Source organism: Echeneis naucrates, chromosome 7, assembly GCF_900963305.1.
Source record: "Echeneis naucrates chromosome 7, fEcheNa1.1, whole genome shotgun sequence".
Classification (NCBI taxonomy): Eukaryota; Metazoa; Chordata; class Actinopteri; order Carangiformes; family Echeneidae; genus Echeneis; species Echeneis naucrates.
This window is the reverse complement of record NC_042517.1, coordinates 1,041,232-1,056,979: the sequence shown is the minus strand read 5'-3', so window position 1 is coordinate 1,056,979 and position 15,748 is coordinate 1,041,232. Positions and strand designations below refer to the sequence as shown.

At 45.5% G+C, this 15,748-nt stretch overlaps 1 protein-coding gene across 1 annotated transcript in view; it reads right to left on the bottom strand.

Annotated features, from left to right (window-relative positions):
- Positions 1-14,673, bottom strand: part of lama5 (laminin, alpha 5) — a 53,212-nt gene extending 38,539 nt beyond the window's left edge. The window contains exons 1-2 of the mRNA XM_029505779.1: positions 14,272-14,673; positions 10,242-10,394 (exon numbers count right to left, since the gene is read on the bottom strand). Of these exons, the coding sequence (XP_029361639.1) occupies positions 10,242-10,394; positions 14,272-14,514 (396 nt within the window). The 5' untranslated portion in view covers positions 14,515-14,673. The remainder of the gene's footprint in view (positions 1-10,241; positions 10,395-14,271) is intronic.
- Positions 14,674-15,748: the final 1,075 nt, after the last annotated feature.

Here is a 15,748-nt window from a genome sequence, read left to right as displayed (position 1 = left end):
GCGGCCAGAGGCCGGAGCCCTGACCCCGCCCACCCCCCTTCACCTGCAGCCGGCCTGCACACGCTCAGCCGCCGAGCTGGAGTGTTTCTCAAACACCTGAGAAATGTTGAGATTACAGACCCTGTCCTCATCTGTCTCCATCTCCACTCTGATGTGAGTGCCGTTAAAATAAGCTCCATCTCCAACAAGTCGGGGCGAGAGAAGAAGCGCCGCATTCCAGGGATGTCGGAGCGTCGGAAACACTGACTTCCCCCTGGAAAAAACTTCAAACAGCCCCCAAGGGATTATGGGGATTATGGACGTGGAAGCTTTCCCAACAATTCTTCTAAAAGCAACTTTATAACTGTGACATTTTAAGTCATAGAAGATGATCTGAAATATCTCTGATATTTTGAGAAGAAAACCTAAACTTTGTCACAGATTCTCCATAATTACAAAATGAAGGTTTTCTTAACCTGACATTTAAATCTCGATGCTAACCTGACCAGGTAACGGACAGACGATAAGGAGAGCAGACAGGAGGAGAGATAAGAGCCAAGACCGTCGTGGAAACGGTGTCGGAGGCTTTTTCTCAGGAGTCTTATCAGAACAGGCTAGGAAGGAGGGTGAAAGGAGACAAGGAGACAAGGAGGCCAAGGCAGGGAGCATAGGAGCTGCATGTTGGGGGACTAAAACGAACACAGAGAAAAAAAAAACAAACAAACTCATAAATAAGAACGTAAATCAGTTTCTCATTCATTCATTTTTTAAACGATGATTAATAAAGTAACACCGAACAGAAACTTCTGACAGTCTCCTCCCCGGTGACCTTCACTACATCCTCCCTCCTGCTCCCTTTTTCTGACGGACAGCCGGAGTGCATCCCATAATAAGCAATGAAGAGGAGGAGGAGGGTGATAAGGGAGGAAGAAACGGGGGAGTAAAGGTCGACCAGAGAGATTCAACACAAACCAAAAGGTCGAGTCTATTAACCCCGAAATCAAACCAAATAGAAATATAACAGACAGACAGGGAGAGAGAGAGGTGGGGGGGGGGGGGGGGGGGGACACAGACGGGGAAAGAGACAGGGAGGGAGAGAGAGAGACAGACAGACAAAATCTGGATGTTGGTGCTGAAGATCAACAGCTGCCAACAGACACTGCACACGGCGGCACACGGGCCGACGGGCTGCACGGTGTCACAGGTTCGATCCCGGCCAACAGCTGGCAGCAACTTATCAAAGTGTCTGAGCCCAAAGTAGAGTTTTTACAGAGAGACCAGTGAAGGGAAACGGGGAGGAAGGAAGTCTTGAAGTGAGTAAGGATGATGAAATGAGTCCTTTGGCTTCTTCCTCTTCAGATTTCACTTTCAGGGTCAGTTTGAGGATTTTATCCTTCAGCTGTTCACCGCCAACGTGAGTTTTATCTCACAAACAACTCCATCAAACAGAATCTGGACATTTATCCAACTGACTGTTTCATTTCAGTTCACAAACTCCGAACTGTTAAAAAACTCAGTGTGACGCCAAACCCTGTACACACACACACACCCACACACACACACACACACACACACACACACACACACACACACACACACACACACACACACACACACACACACCTCCCATTCACTGTTTTATGACTTAACTATGGGAAACACTCCCTTCTGTTTGCTGCCCCCCATCTCCTCTCTCCGGTGACTCACGTTTCTGCGGCCTCACGACAGTAAGACCTGAAAACACGCTTCAGGGAAATTCAGAAAAAAAAGCAAAAAAGACTGAAGGAGAAATCAAAGAAGGACAAAACATCCATGTTCGGTTTCCTGTCGGCTTCCTATCCTCTTTGATTAAATAATAAAAAATCCAAACTAATGTTCACGGGGCTAACCACAAATGAACATCAGTTTTGTGTAAAAGCAAAGCAAAGAAGAGGTTATTAAACACAGTTGGCCTCGTGACTATCAGGTAAAGCTTTATTACTGTTGGACTTCCTCTTTATTGTACTGTTGTGCGACGCTGATAATGATGAATGAGATCGCTGCTAATTCACGAAATGTGAAGTTTGTGTTTTGATGACAGATTAAGATGAACTCAGACGACCTTTATCTTTAGAAATGAAACATTAAAGCAGAACTCTACCTCGTTGACCTTCCTCCGTTTCCTCCTCCTCCTCCTTTGTTTCATTTTCCAGCTAAGAAAAGAAGAGAAACTCAAACAAACCGAAGTCGACCCGCTTAAAGCCAATATTTACTGTCCCATTAACAAGGCCAACCTCTCTCGCTCTCTCTCTGAACATTTTATTGTGTCTGTCGTTCTTTCTCTCGAGCTGGGAAACAAGTAAATATGGGAAAAGATTTCCAATAGACTTCAGGTAAGCTTCAGAGGAACTGTGAAACATCTCTGACTTTAAAGAGCATCTTTAAAAAAAGAGAAATAATAGTGATTTTTGTTTGTTTTGCTGGACTGAGTTATGCTTAAAACAGCAGTTTGTGCTGTAAATATGGATTTGTGTTATGTTTGTTTCCCTCACAGATCCATGTCACGATAAAAACTGAGACTGAACTCAGACTGAATCTGAGCTAAATGCTAACGCCATTATTTCTGAACATGAACCGTACGACCACCTGATGATGCGTCCAGACAACACAACAGGTCCAGTTCTGGTTCTCTCGTTCAGATCAGTGTGAAAATGAGTCAGCATCAGAATGAGAGTCCAGCTTCTCCGTCGCACCAAAATGAGCTCATTGTGCGATTGATGCCACACATTAGCATCGAGGCTATTCTTAGTCTGGTTTGGCAGAGCTTTGAGAAAAGTGCTCAAAGTAGGTGGTGTCCTTCTGCGGGACACAAAGTGTTTGTCTGTCCTGCTCCTGTCTCCAGACTAAACCCAGACAGTGTCCTCCTGCAGCTGGACACGCTGATCTGAAGATCCGAGGCCAAATCCTCGATCTGGACTGGCCAGAGCTTTTTGGGGAATACTGCTCCGTCAACATTCGACTCGATGTCCAAAGTGTGAATTAGACGCCGTGTTTCAACAGATTTAGAGAAAAAAAAAAAGATATTTCAGTTTTCTGAACTGTAAAAATGACGTCCGTCCTCGTTTTGATCAGATCAAGTCCGAGCTCATTTCCTCCTTTCTCGCCTTGATGGCTGATATCTGTTGGATCGCTGACCTTCAAACAAATGGAGAAGTTTCTGCTCCTCATCTCACCAGGATACTGAACTTATTGCTCAGGTAGCCTTCATCGTGACGTCACCTGTTAGCCAAACGCTGCTAACATGAACGTGCAGCTATCACAGCGTCGCTCCTCAACATTAACACACAATAAAACAAACTAACAAAGACAAAAACATCTCCCTGAAATAACTAAATAACCCATTAGCCTTATTTCCAGGACTCACTCTGGGTTCCTTTGCTCTGATTGGCTGAAAAATAAAATAACAACAATCCACCCTTCTCCATTTTAGCTGGAACGAGGACGAGTGTGTTAAAGGTGTGTTAGTGCAAAGGACGTTTGGTCTTAAAGGACGGAGGATTCTGTCAACAGCTCATGAAGACCTTGAAAAAAATAAACATCCTACAAACACGGAGGAAGGAAAATACCTTCAGCACGGCTTCCTCCCACCGTCCAAAGACATCCTGTTTGAGTTCAGACTGTCTCTGTGATGGACTGGAGACCTGTCCAGGGTGAGCTGGGATTGGCTCCAGAACCCCCCGTGACCCGGAAACAGATCAGAGGTAGAAGATGAGTGGATGATTAATTCATTTCCCATCGAGTCCCGTCTCCCTGTGAAAACACTTCAGCCATTCACAGCCAGCCGTTTCCTCCATGTTTGTCCTCCTCCGTCTGTGAATGGGCCGAACGCTCTGCGGGGATAAAGGGCCCATTGAGGAGGTGTCTGAATGCGAAGCCTCCGGGACCGCTGCTTCAAAAGGAGGTTGTGAGGACGAGCAAAAGAGACGGAGCTGAATGGACGACATGTTTCCTGGTTATAGACACCCTGAACCAGAACTGGAGCCGGCCCGGATCCACATCACTGATTATCATTGACTCATTTAACATCGAGAGAAGACGTCTGCCGTGATTAAATAACGATTGTTTTTTATTTACAATAATAGATGAAATCATTACGATGATAAACAACTGGTTAACTGATTTTCTTTCATTAACCAGAAGAGTCATGGCGACCTTTAAGCTTTAAATACATCTGTGTTTCCACACGCCTCCACATCTCCATCCATCTTATTCTGTCATGTCGTCATCATCAGGACGGGAGGAAACAGAGAGAGAGGAGAAAAGATGAGTGAGCAGGTGAAGGAAGGAAAGGAGGGAGACGGAGAGAAAGTATGACAGACGAGTGTGTGTGAGCAGTCAGGCAGTTCAAAGCAACAGGAAGTTAAGAACAACGACCTTTGACCTGTGACAGTTCAGCAGGTCGGAACAAACACCACGCACAGCTATGGAGCGACACACACACACCAAAATCAAACCAGTCAGGCATCATCTTATAATTCCTTCCTCTGCTTTGATAATGACACACACACACACACACACACACACACACTTGACATTTCAATCGAAAATAGACTATGAATAAACTCCTTTCTGTTTCTGTCCCAGCTGGAGTCCTTCTCTCCTCCTCACTCTCATTAACTTCATGTTTTCTTGAACTTCTCTTTATTAATTCAGACGTTTAACTCCACTCAGGAGAAATAAACTACACTGAAATTAGACAATGTACTTTTTGCTTTTTGCTAAATTTCAATGAACTTGGCTTTAAATGTGTGTTGTTTCAGACGATGAACATTACTTTCATCTCATTTGGATGTTTCCCAGGAAAACGTGAAGCGAACTACGATGAAGCAGGCTAAAAGTGAGAGGTTGACCCGCCAACATCAACACAACCTGATATCAGAAACAACAACGACACACAGAAGCAGTGAAAAAATGACCCCTGAAATATCAGCCAGCTATTTTGAACCTCCATCCATCCGTCATTCCTCCTTTATTCTGGTTTACAGAACATCAGCGTCTCTTTTCTGCCCTATTAAGGTCAGATTTGCCCCCCCCCGCCCTCTGCTCATTTTCCTGCCCACTAAACATAATGAATGACTAAAAAATGTGCCCTGTGTTGTGTGTCAGCGTTTGTGTGAGGACAAAGTGTCAGAGGTTTAATCACGTTTAACCCTGAGCGAGCGGGACGGACCCGGGGGGGTGAAGGGAGTGAAAATGAGAGCTGGGAGGAGTTAAGAGAGGAATGAAAGAGCGCGACTGTTGACCCCTAAAAAGACGAAGAGACCTAAATAAAAGAAATATAAAAGAGGCCACTATGAGGAGATGTGACTAAAACATGCGGTAGGCTGAGTCACCGACAGAAATACATCAGTTTCCTAATAAGCTGATGATGATCGCAGCAGATAGCTGACAGTGTGGGACATTCACACTGATCAGGATCCGACAGAGAAGCGACACAAAGCTCAGTATTTTCCATCTCAGTGTGAATCGACACCTACAACGACGACTCTGTGCCGCTTTCAGCTTCACTCCAAAACAAAAACAGCAGCAGTCAGATCTCCTGTTTCCGTCACCAGCAGACCTGATTGGATGGAACCGTCCGTCAATCAGCATTCCTACTAATTCACAGAAAGTCAGAATTCATTTGTTTTAATTTGGTGGTCGAATCAATCAGCCGATATTTTTTCTTTTGTTTTAAAATAAAAATAAAACTGTATGTTTCATTGAGGAGGTCAGTTTGAGCCATCATGTCCACCGTAGTCCTTCCCATCAGCCCCTGTGTCTGATAACGACGTGAGAGCCTGAGACATGACGGCCAATCAGAGACACACACACACACACATTTAGAAGATGGAACTTCATTCTGCCAAAACAAGCACATGATGAAATAAACCCCCTGAATCCCATGAGCCTTTGCTCCTGGGGGGGTCAGCTCCCCCTACAGATGAGCCATTTGTGTTTCCCATAAAGACATAAAATATGACAGAAGTGTCGACCGAGCCTCAGTCATGGTTCTATTATACGTTAAAACAATAAACTGTATTTCATTTGAAATTTGACGTTGCGTCCACATATTTTAGTGATTTTCTTGTTAAAGCATTAACAAGGTTAACATCCAAAGGTTTGTCAGGATTTGAGCTTCTTCCAGTTCATGATATAAAATCCGGATTCGAACCAAGTTCTTTGATTCTGTATGTCCAACACATTACTCTACCTGAAGCTCTGTGGAGTTACACAACTTTGCAACTGCTGGAAGACCACAAAGGCTGACAGGCAACATGCGCACACACCTACACAGTCTGCTGACTGTCGGCCTTCAGAAAGCTGCACTAAGATTAAACCAAACTGAACTTCTGGTTTGTGTTTTGTGCAGCTTCGCTTTCGGCCGAGCCGCCGCCCTGCAGCTCGGAGCCGGCTGGCACTTTCACAGCTCAACCTGCATCAATGGCAGGAAGCGTTCAATCTGCAGCCGTTGGCACCGAGCTCGCTCCTACACACAGCGAACAATGGAGCTGCCTCGACACTGGATACAACTGTGTGTGTCTGTGTACACGGCTCTTTGTTGGTGTTTGTCCTGGAGGGAAATCTTTCAGCGCACACGGGAAATTAGGGCCGCATGGCAGCCAGAGGTTTCCATTTCCAGCACTGAGTGAATCTTTTCATACTTTAATACAGATTCGTGGGATTAAGTCCAAGTTAAAGGTGATTTAAAGGGTCAGGTCACTCAGGCTTTACTTTATTTTGGTTTCTACTATCTGAGCCCCCTGATTAGAAGATTTCAGGTAAAAAGGGAAATAAATCCTGCAAGACTGTTTTGACATCACCAAGACTGCAATCATTTCTCTGAGGTCTGAGACTTTTACTGGATTAATACAGAACCAAAACCTGATTGAGAATCAGACCACCTTTAGAACATCGTCCCGGAGCCTGGAGGCTTTTTTCAGGCCTTCAAACTCAATTTATTGCTTTTCTAGCTCAGCTCCTATCGGTGTGCTTTACCTGCAATCAAAATCATTCCACTATCGCACACCTGAGGAATGCCAACACACACCTATGCACTGAAACACAACGTTACATCACTCTCGGCTCATATACACAACAGTGAAATGTGTTGAACTGGGTGTGAAGCCATCGTGACGATTCACGTTCTTCCAGCGATCGGTTGAATGTGTGACAGACACGAAGAAACAAAAGAACACAGGGCAGACTAATATGGATAAAAGGACCTGGAAAATAAGGAAGTGACATGTTCTGCATCTGAAACCAGAAAATTCCTGTGAACACACAAAATGAACGCACTGATTAAACTGATAAACTGATAAAAACTGATTTTAATTTAACTCTGACCCTGTGACCACTGGTCTCTATCCTTCTTCATCTTTTAATCGTTTTAATGGATGACTTCTTATTTTCTTCTTCTGAATGTCAATCGGCTTTAAGTTTATTCATTTGAATTCAAACTGAGGCATCATGGCTGCTCTTTTTCTTCCGATGAAAACAGAAACAATCTCACTCGTGAACATTAATCCATCAAAACACAACCAAATGGGAAAATGGGAAAAGTTCCCTTCAATCACTTGCATGAGGTTCATTGTTCCTTTTAGATAATCCACAGCTTTGACTTTTAGCACAATGTAAGTCTGTTCTTCTGACGCCAGAGCCGGGAGAGAAACTGGAGAAAAACCTCCGTCCAGTTCTTTGGCTTTCAGCAGCTGAGCTGCTGTGGTGAAGTCTGGGAAGATGTCCAACAAAGAAAAGGAGGGAGACGGAAAACAAAGTGTGAGGATGAGCCAAGAAGACGGTGGGAGAGGAGATGGATGTGACCTGGAGAGGTGAGACGAGGAAGGAGATAGGAAGGCTGGAGGAGATAGACGTGGTCTATATTGAGCTGAGTTATCTGGTTCAGATATGAGGAGGTCGGGAGGTCGGACTGATGCTCAGCTCTTTATTTAAATCAAACATCAGGAGGAGAGTGATAAGAAATCACCAACAAGACAGAAAGGAGTGGTTGGTGCATCATGACTCAGATGTTGCCATGCCTTGCTCAAGGGCAGCTGAGGGCAGCTCAGCTTTGAGCCACAGCAGGTGAACAGCAGTGGAATCATTCCTGTCAGTCGGAGTTCAGAAAAAAGCCGCGGTGAAACAGAGCAGCTAACTTTAGCCTAACGCCATCAGTTCGTGCTTCGTGCTAAGCTAATCCGGCTAACAGCCAACACTTCTCCTCCAACCTGTCGGCCATTTTCTACCTGAATGAAGAAATAAAGTTTCTTTTTGCATAAAGAGGGACAGAAATGTGAGAAATGTGGGGGGGGTCTAATCGGGGAGCTGGGGGTAATTTAACAAGACTTCCCCCCTCGGCGGGTTGAGACAGGTTAACTGACATTCCAATCTCTCCCTCTTTTTTAGCTTTCATTCAGGCAGAGGTAGGGGTTAAAGGGTGTGTGTGTGTCTGTGTGTGTGCGGTGGTCTACACCACACACACACACACACAATCCCTGTCCTCAGCCCACCTACATTCTTTCAAGACAACCTGGTAACCAGAGACCGTCTACCTCTCTCTACCGCTCTCTCTCTCTCTCAATATCAGCTCAACAGCGACAAAATAAAAGTGAAACCAAAGTTCCTGTCCGTCATGGTGTCGATGGTTGTTGACGTTCTCTCCGCTGACTCGTTCTGTAGAGAGGTTATAAAATCAGATACAGTGACATTTTTCCTGAGAGCCAAAGAAAGTGGGCCAGAATATTTTCTGAGGCTTCGCAGGTTAAAGCTGGAAGGCCGCTCTTAAACAACAAACACCAGCAAAGTCTGGCAGTTTCACACTGAGCTGATCAATCCACAGGAGAGGAGACAATCGATGATCTATTCAGAGCATTTTATTCTCATCATATTAAAATAAAAATCTGTCTAAATTTGTTGTTAAAGCGATTAAATCTTATTTAATACAGAAACAATAGTTACAGTGTTCATCAATTAACTGGCGATTTTTTTTTTAAACAAAAAAGATTTTTAGGCCCCAATCCCAGAAAACACAGCAGGCGGCCATTGTTGTCCTCCAGCCAACATCTATTCAGCGCCTCAGTGACGACGACGGACAGACTCACCAACTCCGGCTCTCACAGTTTTCATATTGAGCTCTAAAAGACTTGATTCATTCTTTTATTACTGCCAAAGGTAAACAGGCCGATAAAAGCTTTTACAAGCTTCACACACGGCGGCTGTCACAGCTCTCTGCCTCTCTATGGAGAGCTTCGGCTGAGAGAGGAAGAGGGAGGGAAGACGGGCACTGAATGAGGCACTCGAGCAGGAGAGCTCGGCACAAAGGAGCCACATTCAGACGGGGAAGAGGTCGGTGAAGAGCGACAGTGGAAAACACAAAGAGGCCGAAGCTCCCTGAACGGGAAAATCTATAGAACAAACAAGCTGCTTCTTCAGCAGGAGAACTGGAAACACAGCTAATGAGAGAGCAACCTTAACAAGTCTGACATTTAGAAACACAAACTAAGTTAGCTCAGATCTGGATCAGTCCTTCTGTGTGTTTAGCATCTATTCTCATCCTCCATCTTTGATAGACACCATAAGAGTCACGTCTCTACATCGGACGCTCCTATTGGCTCCGCTGGGTGATGTCACAGCCAATCAGAGTCTCTGGATCAGTCCTGTATGTTTCTGAGTTTATTGTGTTGACAGAATAAAGAGCTGATTTTTCATCATTACTGAGCAGAACTCCTGATCAGATAAAGACAGAAACGACCCAAACACATGAGAGGAACCTTTCTTTGGTTATTCTGCTTCACGCAGCTTTTATCAGGAATAAATCTATTCCGTATTTCAAGGAAACACAAACACAAAGGGACAAATAAAAAAAAAAAAAAAAAAAAAAGAGAATCTTTAATCTTCCTTTAAAATGGTTTTAACAAAGCAGCTGGACTCTCATTTACACAGATCCAGGAAAGCAAACTGATATCTGTCCCACGGAGGGAAACTGTAAATCATATCATCCCAGATTGGCTGGATTGATGAGAAAACTGCATTGATGAATGAAACGTTTCTTAAAGTAAAAAAAAAAAAAAACTAACGTCTGACCAGCTAACATCACGACAGTCCAACAGGAAGAGACAACAAACACAGAAGCATGAACACAACATGTTGAGGTGAGCGATAACAGGAAATAAATCTTTTAGAAATTCAAAAATGAACAGAAAGTTGAAGGAAACCGCAGAATGAAAAAGATGTCTGAGGCCTACCTGTCCGAGGTCCAGCGTGACGTTGACCTCGTTGTACTCGGTGCTGCGGGACAGCGGCGGGCTCTGCCACCATCGCTCCGTCCCGTCGATGGCGTTGGTGATGGGGTGGGCACGGTCACTCTCCCCCTGGCTGCAGATGTCACAGTACTGGCCCTGTGACGGACGAGACAGATTTATTGGCACTGAAACTTCCTCTGGTGTCAAATTAACTTCAGACATGGGAATTTAAGACGTCTTGAGGACACGTGTTCTTGTCTGTAACGTGTCTTTGACTCACCTTCCTGTCTCTAAATAATCTCCTTTCCTGATAATTTCTCCTCAAAGTCCACAAAAAACTTCTTTGAAGCAAATTCAAGGAGAGAATCTGATTTGAATGACTTTTATAAAAGATTTTATTTGAACAAACTTCATTTATAAATTCAGAGCCGCAAAAACAAGATCAGCAGTTTTTTTTTAAACAATAACAATAAAAAATGGCTTTACAGAGTTTGGACTGTGGATTTGTATCGAGAGAGTCCAGGAACCATCTTAAGGCAGTAAGCAAGGATGTGGGATGACTAATGAAGGTGCAGTGAGCTCTGTGCTTCAGGAGATAAGATAGGAAGCACTGAAGCTCCTTTCCTCGTCATTCAGAGGACTCCAGCAGTTCTTATCGTGGCCGCCGCTCAGATACTTCTGGGTCAGCGTGAACCTTCGTACGTGAAAAAGGATGAGCTCTACTTTTAATTCATCCTCCACATTCCCAACTGTATGTTGGGAATGTGGAGGATGAATTTCAGGGTGTTTTTTTAGCAACAGGAAGTTACTTATTAACACACATTTGTTATCGTGGAATCTGACCCGTCAGCCTTTAAGTTAAAGAGTGGAGGGAAGCCTAAAGACCAAACTGCTGCACAGTCAGTCGCCATAAACACCCATGAGAGGAGATTTATTTCCCAACTGTCTGTCCCTGAAGCTACCTGGCTCAGGTTTCTGTTTCTGCAGACTAAAGGCACAATAGCTTGTATTATATTTCTGCTTGTTGTCACACAGTTTACAGTCCGTTAGCACAGTAAAATGTTTTGTATGAAGAACTGGAGAGGAAACTGAGGTGACGAAAAAAACAATCATCAACCAGAATCTCAAAGGTCAAAATGACACAAGTCTTCAAAAACTCGTTTGCTGAGCTGATAACATAAGTGAGAAGTAGGATCATTTTCCCATAGATTTCCACTACAATCAGAGTTCTTTCTACACTGGAAAACGAGAAGTGGGTCAACAGAAGCAGGCGTGACTGCCTGTGTCTTATATCGACGTTCCACCTGCTGACTTTCATTCTCGTAAATTGTCCGTGTCCACGTTCCACTTGAACGGACGTCTGCTGCTCTTGGCTTCCTAAAGCTCCTCGTTCTCCGGTAATCCCCGTTGGTTTGTCCTGAGCGTTTGACCCAACCACCGCCGGCTGTGTAAGCGTTAGCATTAGCTAAACAAGCACCAACGTGAACAAAGGGTGGGGTTAACAGCTGTTATCACTGAGGTCAGAGGTCACTGTTCACTATCTGACCCTATCAGCCCCAAAAAAAGGCCTGTCAGTCAACCTGCTGGATTTTCTGTTATCTGTGCACATGAAATCACAAATCAGACAAATCAGCCCCTTTGGATTCAACTCCTCTGAAAATCTGAGTTTAGCTTTATCTTCCTCATCTGAGAAATGCAGATTAAAAAAAAACACTGAGCAGCAGATTGAAGGATTTTTTTAACTGAGGGGAGAAATTCAGTAATCTCCGATCGCATATTTGTCATTTGAGGGAATAATTCATCAAGCTCTTTTACTCCTTATTGACCTTTTAAATCTTTTTTATTCTGTGTATAAAACATCAGTAAGTGAACTGAAGGAGGACGCAGCTCTTCACACCGTTCAGTTTCAGAGCCAACAACCTACCACCTCCTGGCATTTAACACAACATGCTGTACTGTATTACCCCAGCTCTCTCCTTCTTCCTGCCCCCCCTCGGAAAAGAGATGGTTGCTTTAGTGACCTTTAACCTTTAACTAAACTGTGGGCTTCACTTCAGCGAATAAAGTTCTTCCCTTTCGAACATCTGAGGCAAAACAGTCTGGATTAAATCTAAACGATGAGACCTACGAGTCAGTAAAGCGATAAGGTTTATCCTCTGGGGACCCCTGCAGTTCATAAACTGGTGGAATTTTTGGGTTTCTAAAGAGACGACGGCAAATAAACGTCCACGCTAACCAAAAAAAAAAGGACACACACACATTCCAATCTGTTTTCCTCCTCCTGCTGTTTTTAATTAACACAAACACTCACATCAACTGTCAAATCAAGACAGGATTAACCTCCCAACAGAAAAACTGAGCCACAATAGCTCAGGAAAAGGAGGCTAAACCTCTAATGAGCCATTCCCTGAGCTGATGAACACATTTCTTGGGTTCATTTTGGAGACTTCCTGATCTAATTGTGCAGCGACGTCTCCCGACCAACAAAACACAGCGTTAAGGCCGGGAAGTCTCTTCGGAGTAGAACTCCTCGGACTGCGGTGAGACGAGGTCTGACTCACTCAGAGTCTCCAGAGGAAGCATCGCTCTGGCCTCGGTCGTCTCGCGCTAACTGGGAACGGATAAACCCGATCTGATTGGACGGACACGGGTCAGTCACCGCGAGGAATGTGAGCAACAGGTGGGAGAGAGAGAGAGAGAGAGAGAGAGAGGCAATAAGCCTGAATGTTGTTGCCCTGAGGGTTGATTTAATGGTTAACTAACCCGGTTAACTAACCCAGTAAGCTGCATTAATCCCCGGCTCTGTGTGTTAACCAGCGATGCTGTTGTTGTTTTCCCATCTGAACCTGTGCGGACGCTCTGCTTATACAAGTGGCTTCTGTTAAGTGTTGCCAAGTCCTACATAGGAAGCAGTGCATGAAATAATGACTTGGCAGAGCGGTGGGAGTTTGGTGCACACTGCTGCCCCCCCCCCCCCCCCCCCCCCCCAACCCTAACCCCCCCCCCACCCCCATCCAGCCTGCACACCAGAAAACATTCAGATAACTGAAATAAAGCTGAGCTGGAGAAAAACTTTTTACTGCAGTGAAATGTTTTAAACACCAAACCTCCAATTTATGGATTACAATGAAATAAGATTAGAATGGAGTCAGACCCTCAGACCCTCAGACCTTCAGACCTTCAGACCTTCAGACCCTCAGACCTTCAGACCCTCAGACCCTCAGACTCTCAGACCTTCAGACCCTCAGACCCTCAGACCTTCAGACCTTCAGACCCTCAGACCTTCAGACCCTCAGACCTTCAGACCCTCAGACTCAGACCCTCAGACCCTCAGACCTTCAGACCTTCAGACCCTCAGACTCAGACCTTCAGACCTTCAGACCCTCAGACCCTCAGACCTTCAGACCTTCAGACCCTCAGACTCAGACCTTCAGACCTTCAGACCTTCAGACCTTCAGACTCAGACCTTCAGACCTTCAGACCCTCAGACCTTCAGACTCAGACCATCAGACTCAGACCTTCAGACCTTCAGACCTTCAGACTCAGACCTTCAGACCCTCAGACCCTCAGACCTTCAGACCTTCAGACCCTCAGACTCAGACCTTCAGACCTTCAGACCCTCAGACCTTCAGACCATCAGACTCAGACCCTCAGACCCTCAGACCATCAGACTCAGACCTTCAGACCTTCAGACCTTCAGACCTTCAGACTCAGACCTTCAGACCCTCAGACCCTCAGACCTTCAGACCCTCAGACCCTCAGACCCTCAGACCTTCAGACCCTCAGACCCTCAGACCATCAGACCCTCAGACCCTCAGACCTTCAGACCTTCAGACCTTCAGACTCAGACCCTCAGACCATCAGACCCTCAGACCTTCAGACCTTCAGACCATCAGACTCAGACCTTCAGACCTTCAGACCCTCAGACCTTCAGACTCAGACCCTCAGACCCTCAGACCTTCAGACTCAGACCTTCAGACCTTCAGACTCAGACCCTCAGACCCTCAGACCCTCACACCGGACCCGGGCTCACCTGGATGGTCTGGCTCGGGTCTCCGGACACCGGCCCTCCGACCAGCTTGCAGTACAGGTCTGGGACGGTCCTGCCGGTGTCGTCCTCGCCGCAGGTGGCCGTGGCGGTGATCTTGGTGCCCTCGGCCAGGTTGAAGTAGGGCGGGTGGAGGCTGTATCCGTTCACCCCGCCGGTCGGCAGCTCCTGGGCCGACACCGGGCGGCGGCAGGCGGCCAGCAGCAGCGGCAGCAGCAGCAGCGCCATCAGTTCTGTCTGCTTCTTGTTTGTCTCCACCTGTGGCCCCCCTCGGACCTCCGCCCGTCTCAGGACCGGACAGAAAAGTTGGAGGATCGGACTGAACTCCGTTCGGAGGCAGAGCTGATCTGAGTTCTGCAGGAGATCCGTTTGTGGAGCGGCACGAAGGGAGAGCTGCAGAAAGAGGAGCTCTCTCTCTCTCTGTGTGTGTGTCGGTGTCGCTCTACCAGGCACCTTCCCCCCTCCCCTCCCTGTTGGAGGAGGGGACAGTCCCATCAGCCCCTGCGTTAATTGGCTCCATTAATTGGACCTGGCTCCTCCTTCCTTCACTTTTTATTTTTATTTTTATTTCTCTTTCTTTGCTTTTCTCTTCATTCTCAAATGGACTAAACAACAGAAGGGTTAATCAAACCACACAGGCAGACACACAACATGACAAAAACAACCAAACAAAGTCAGACAAGTGTTCAGGACAAACAAACACACACACACACAACATTCAGAAGATGAACTGAGGCCTGAATATAATAAAGAGAGTGAGTGAAAACTCATTGAACTAAAATCCACTTAAACAACATCATCAGTGGTTTTTAGAGTCAAAAAAAAAATCTTTAATTTGACTTTAGATTCATCAGCAAGCTGGATTCAGAGAAATGTGCAGAAATTGTGTAGTTGTAGTTGTGTGAAGATGTCATTGAGGGTTTTGGGTGGACTGAACTTCTCAGATTTAGTCCAGACTTTTCTCCTGACGCCACCTGCAGGTCGGAGTTTTCCCTGATCCCTGATCCTCCACCAAATCCAGCACAGATTCCAATCAGGATTATTTCTGAGCCCTTAATGATCCGACTTCAGTGCAATTTCCAGACAGTGTGTGTCTGTCTAATATTGAACAAGCATCCAAAAAATTGTGTCATAAAAATTTTAGGATTGTGTGTGTGTGTGTGTTGAGGCGGTAGAATCAGTGTATTTGTACTTGAGCTCCACCTCCAGAAAACACCTGAGCAGCTGTGTGTGTGTGTGCGCGTGTGTGTGTGTGTCTGTGAGTGAGTGAGTGTGTGTTTTCTCACAGACTCTCGAGCACCGCCATCTAATTAAGCTACAGGATCCACTTTAGAAGATGAAAGAGTTTCCCTACCACACAAACACACAAACACACACACAACAGCTGCTCAGGTGAGACAAAGTGATTTTCAGACCTTTCAGTTTGAAATGTTTTTTTTATGTCAGAGAGAAATCGCCTTCC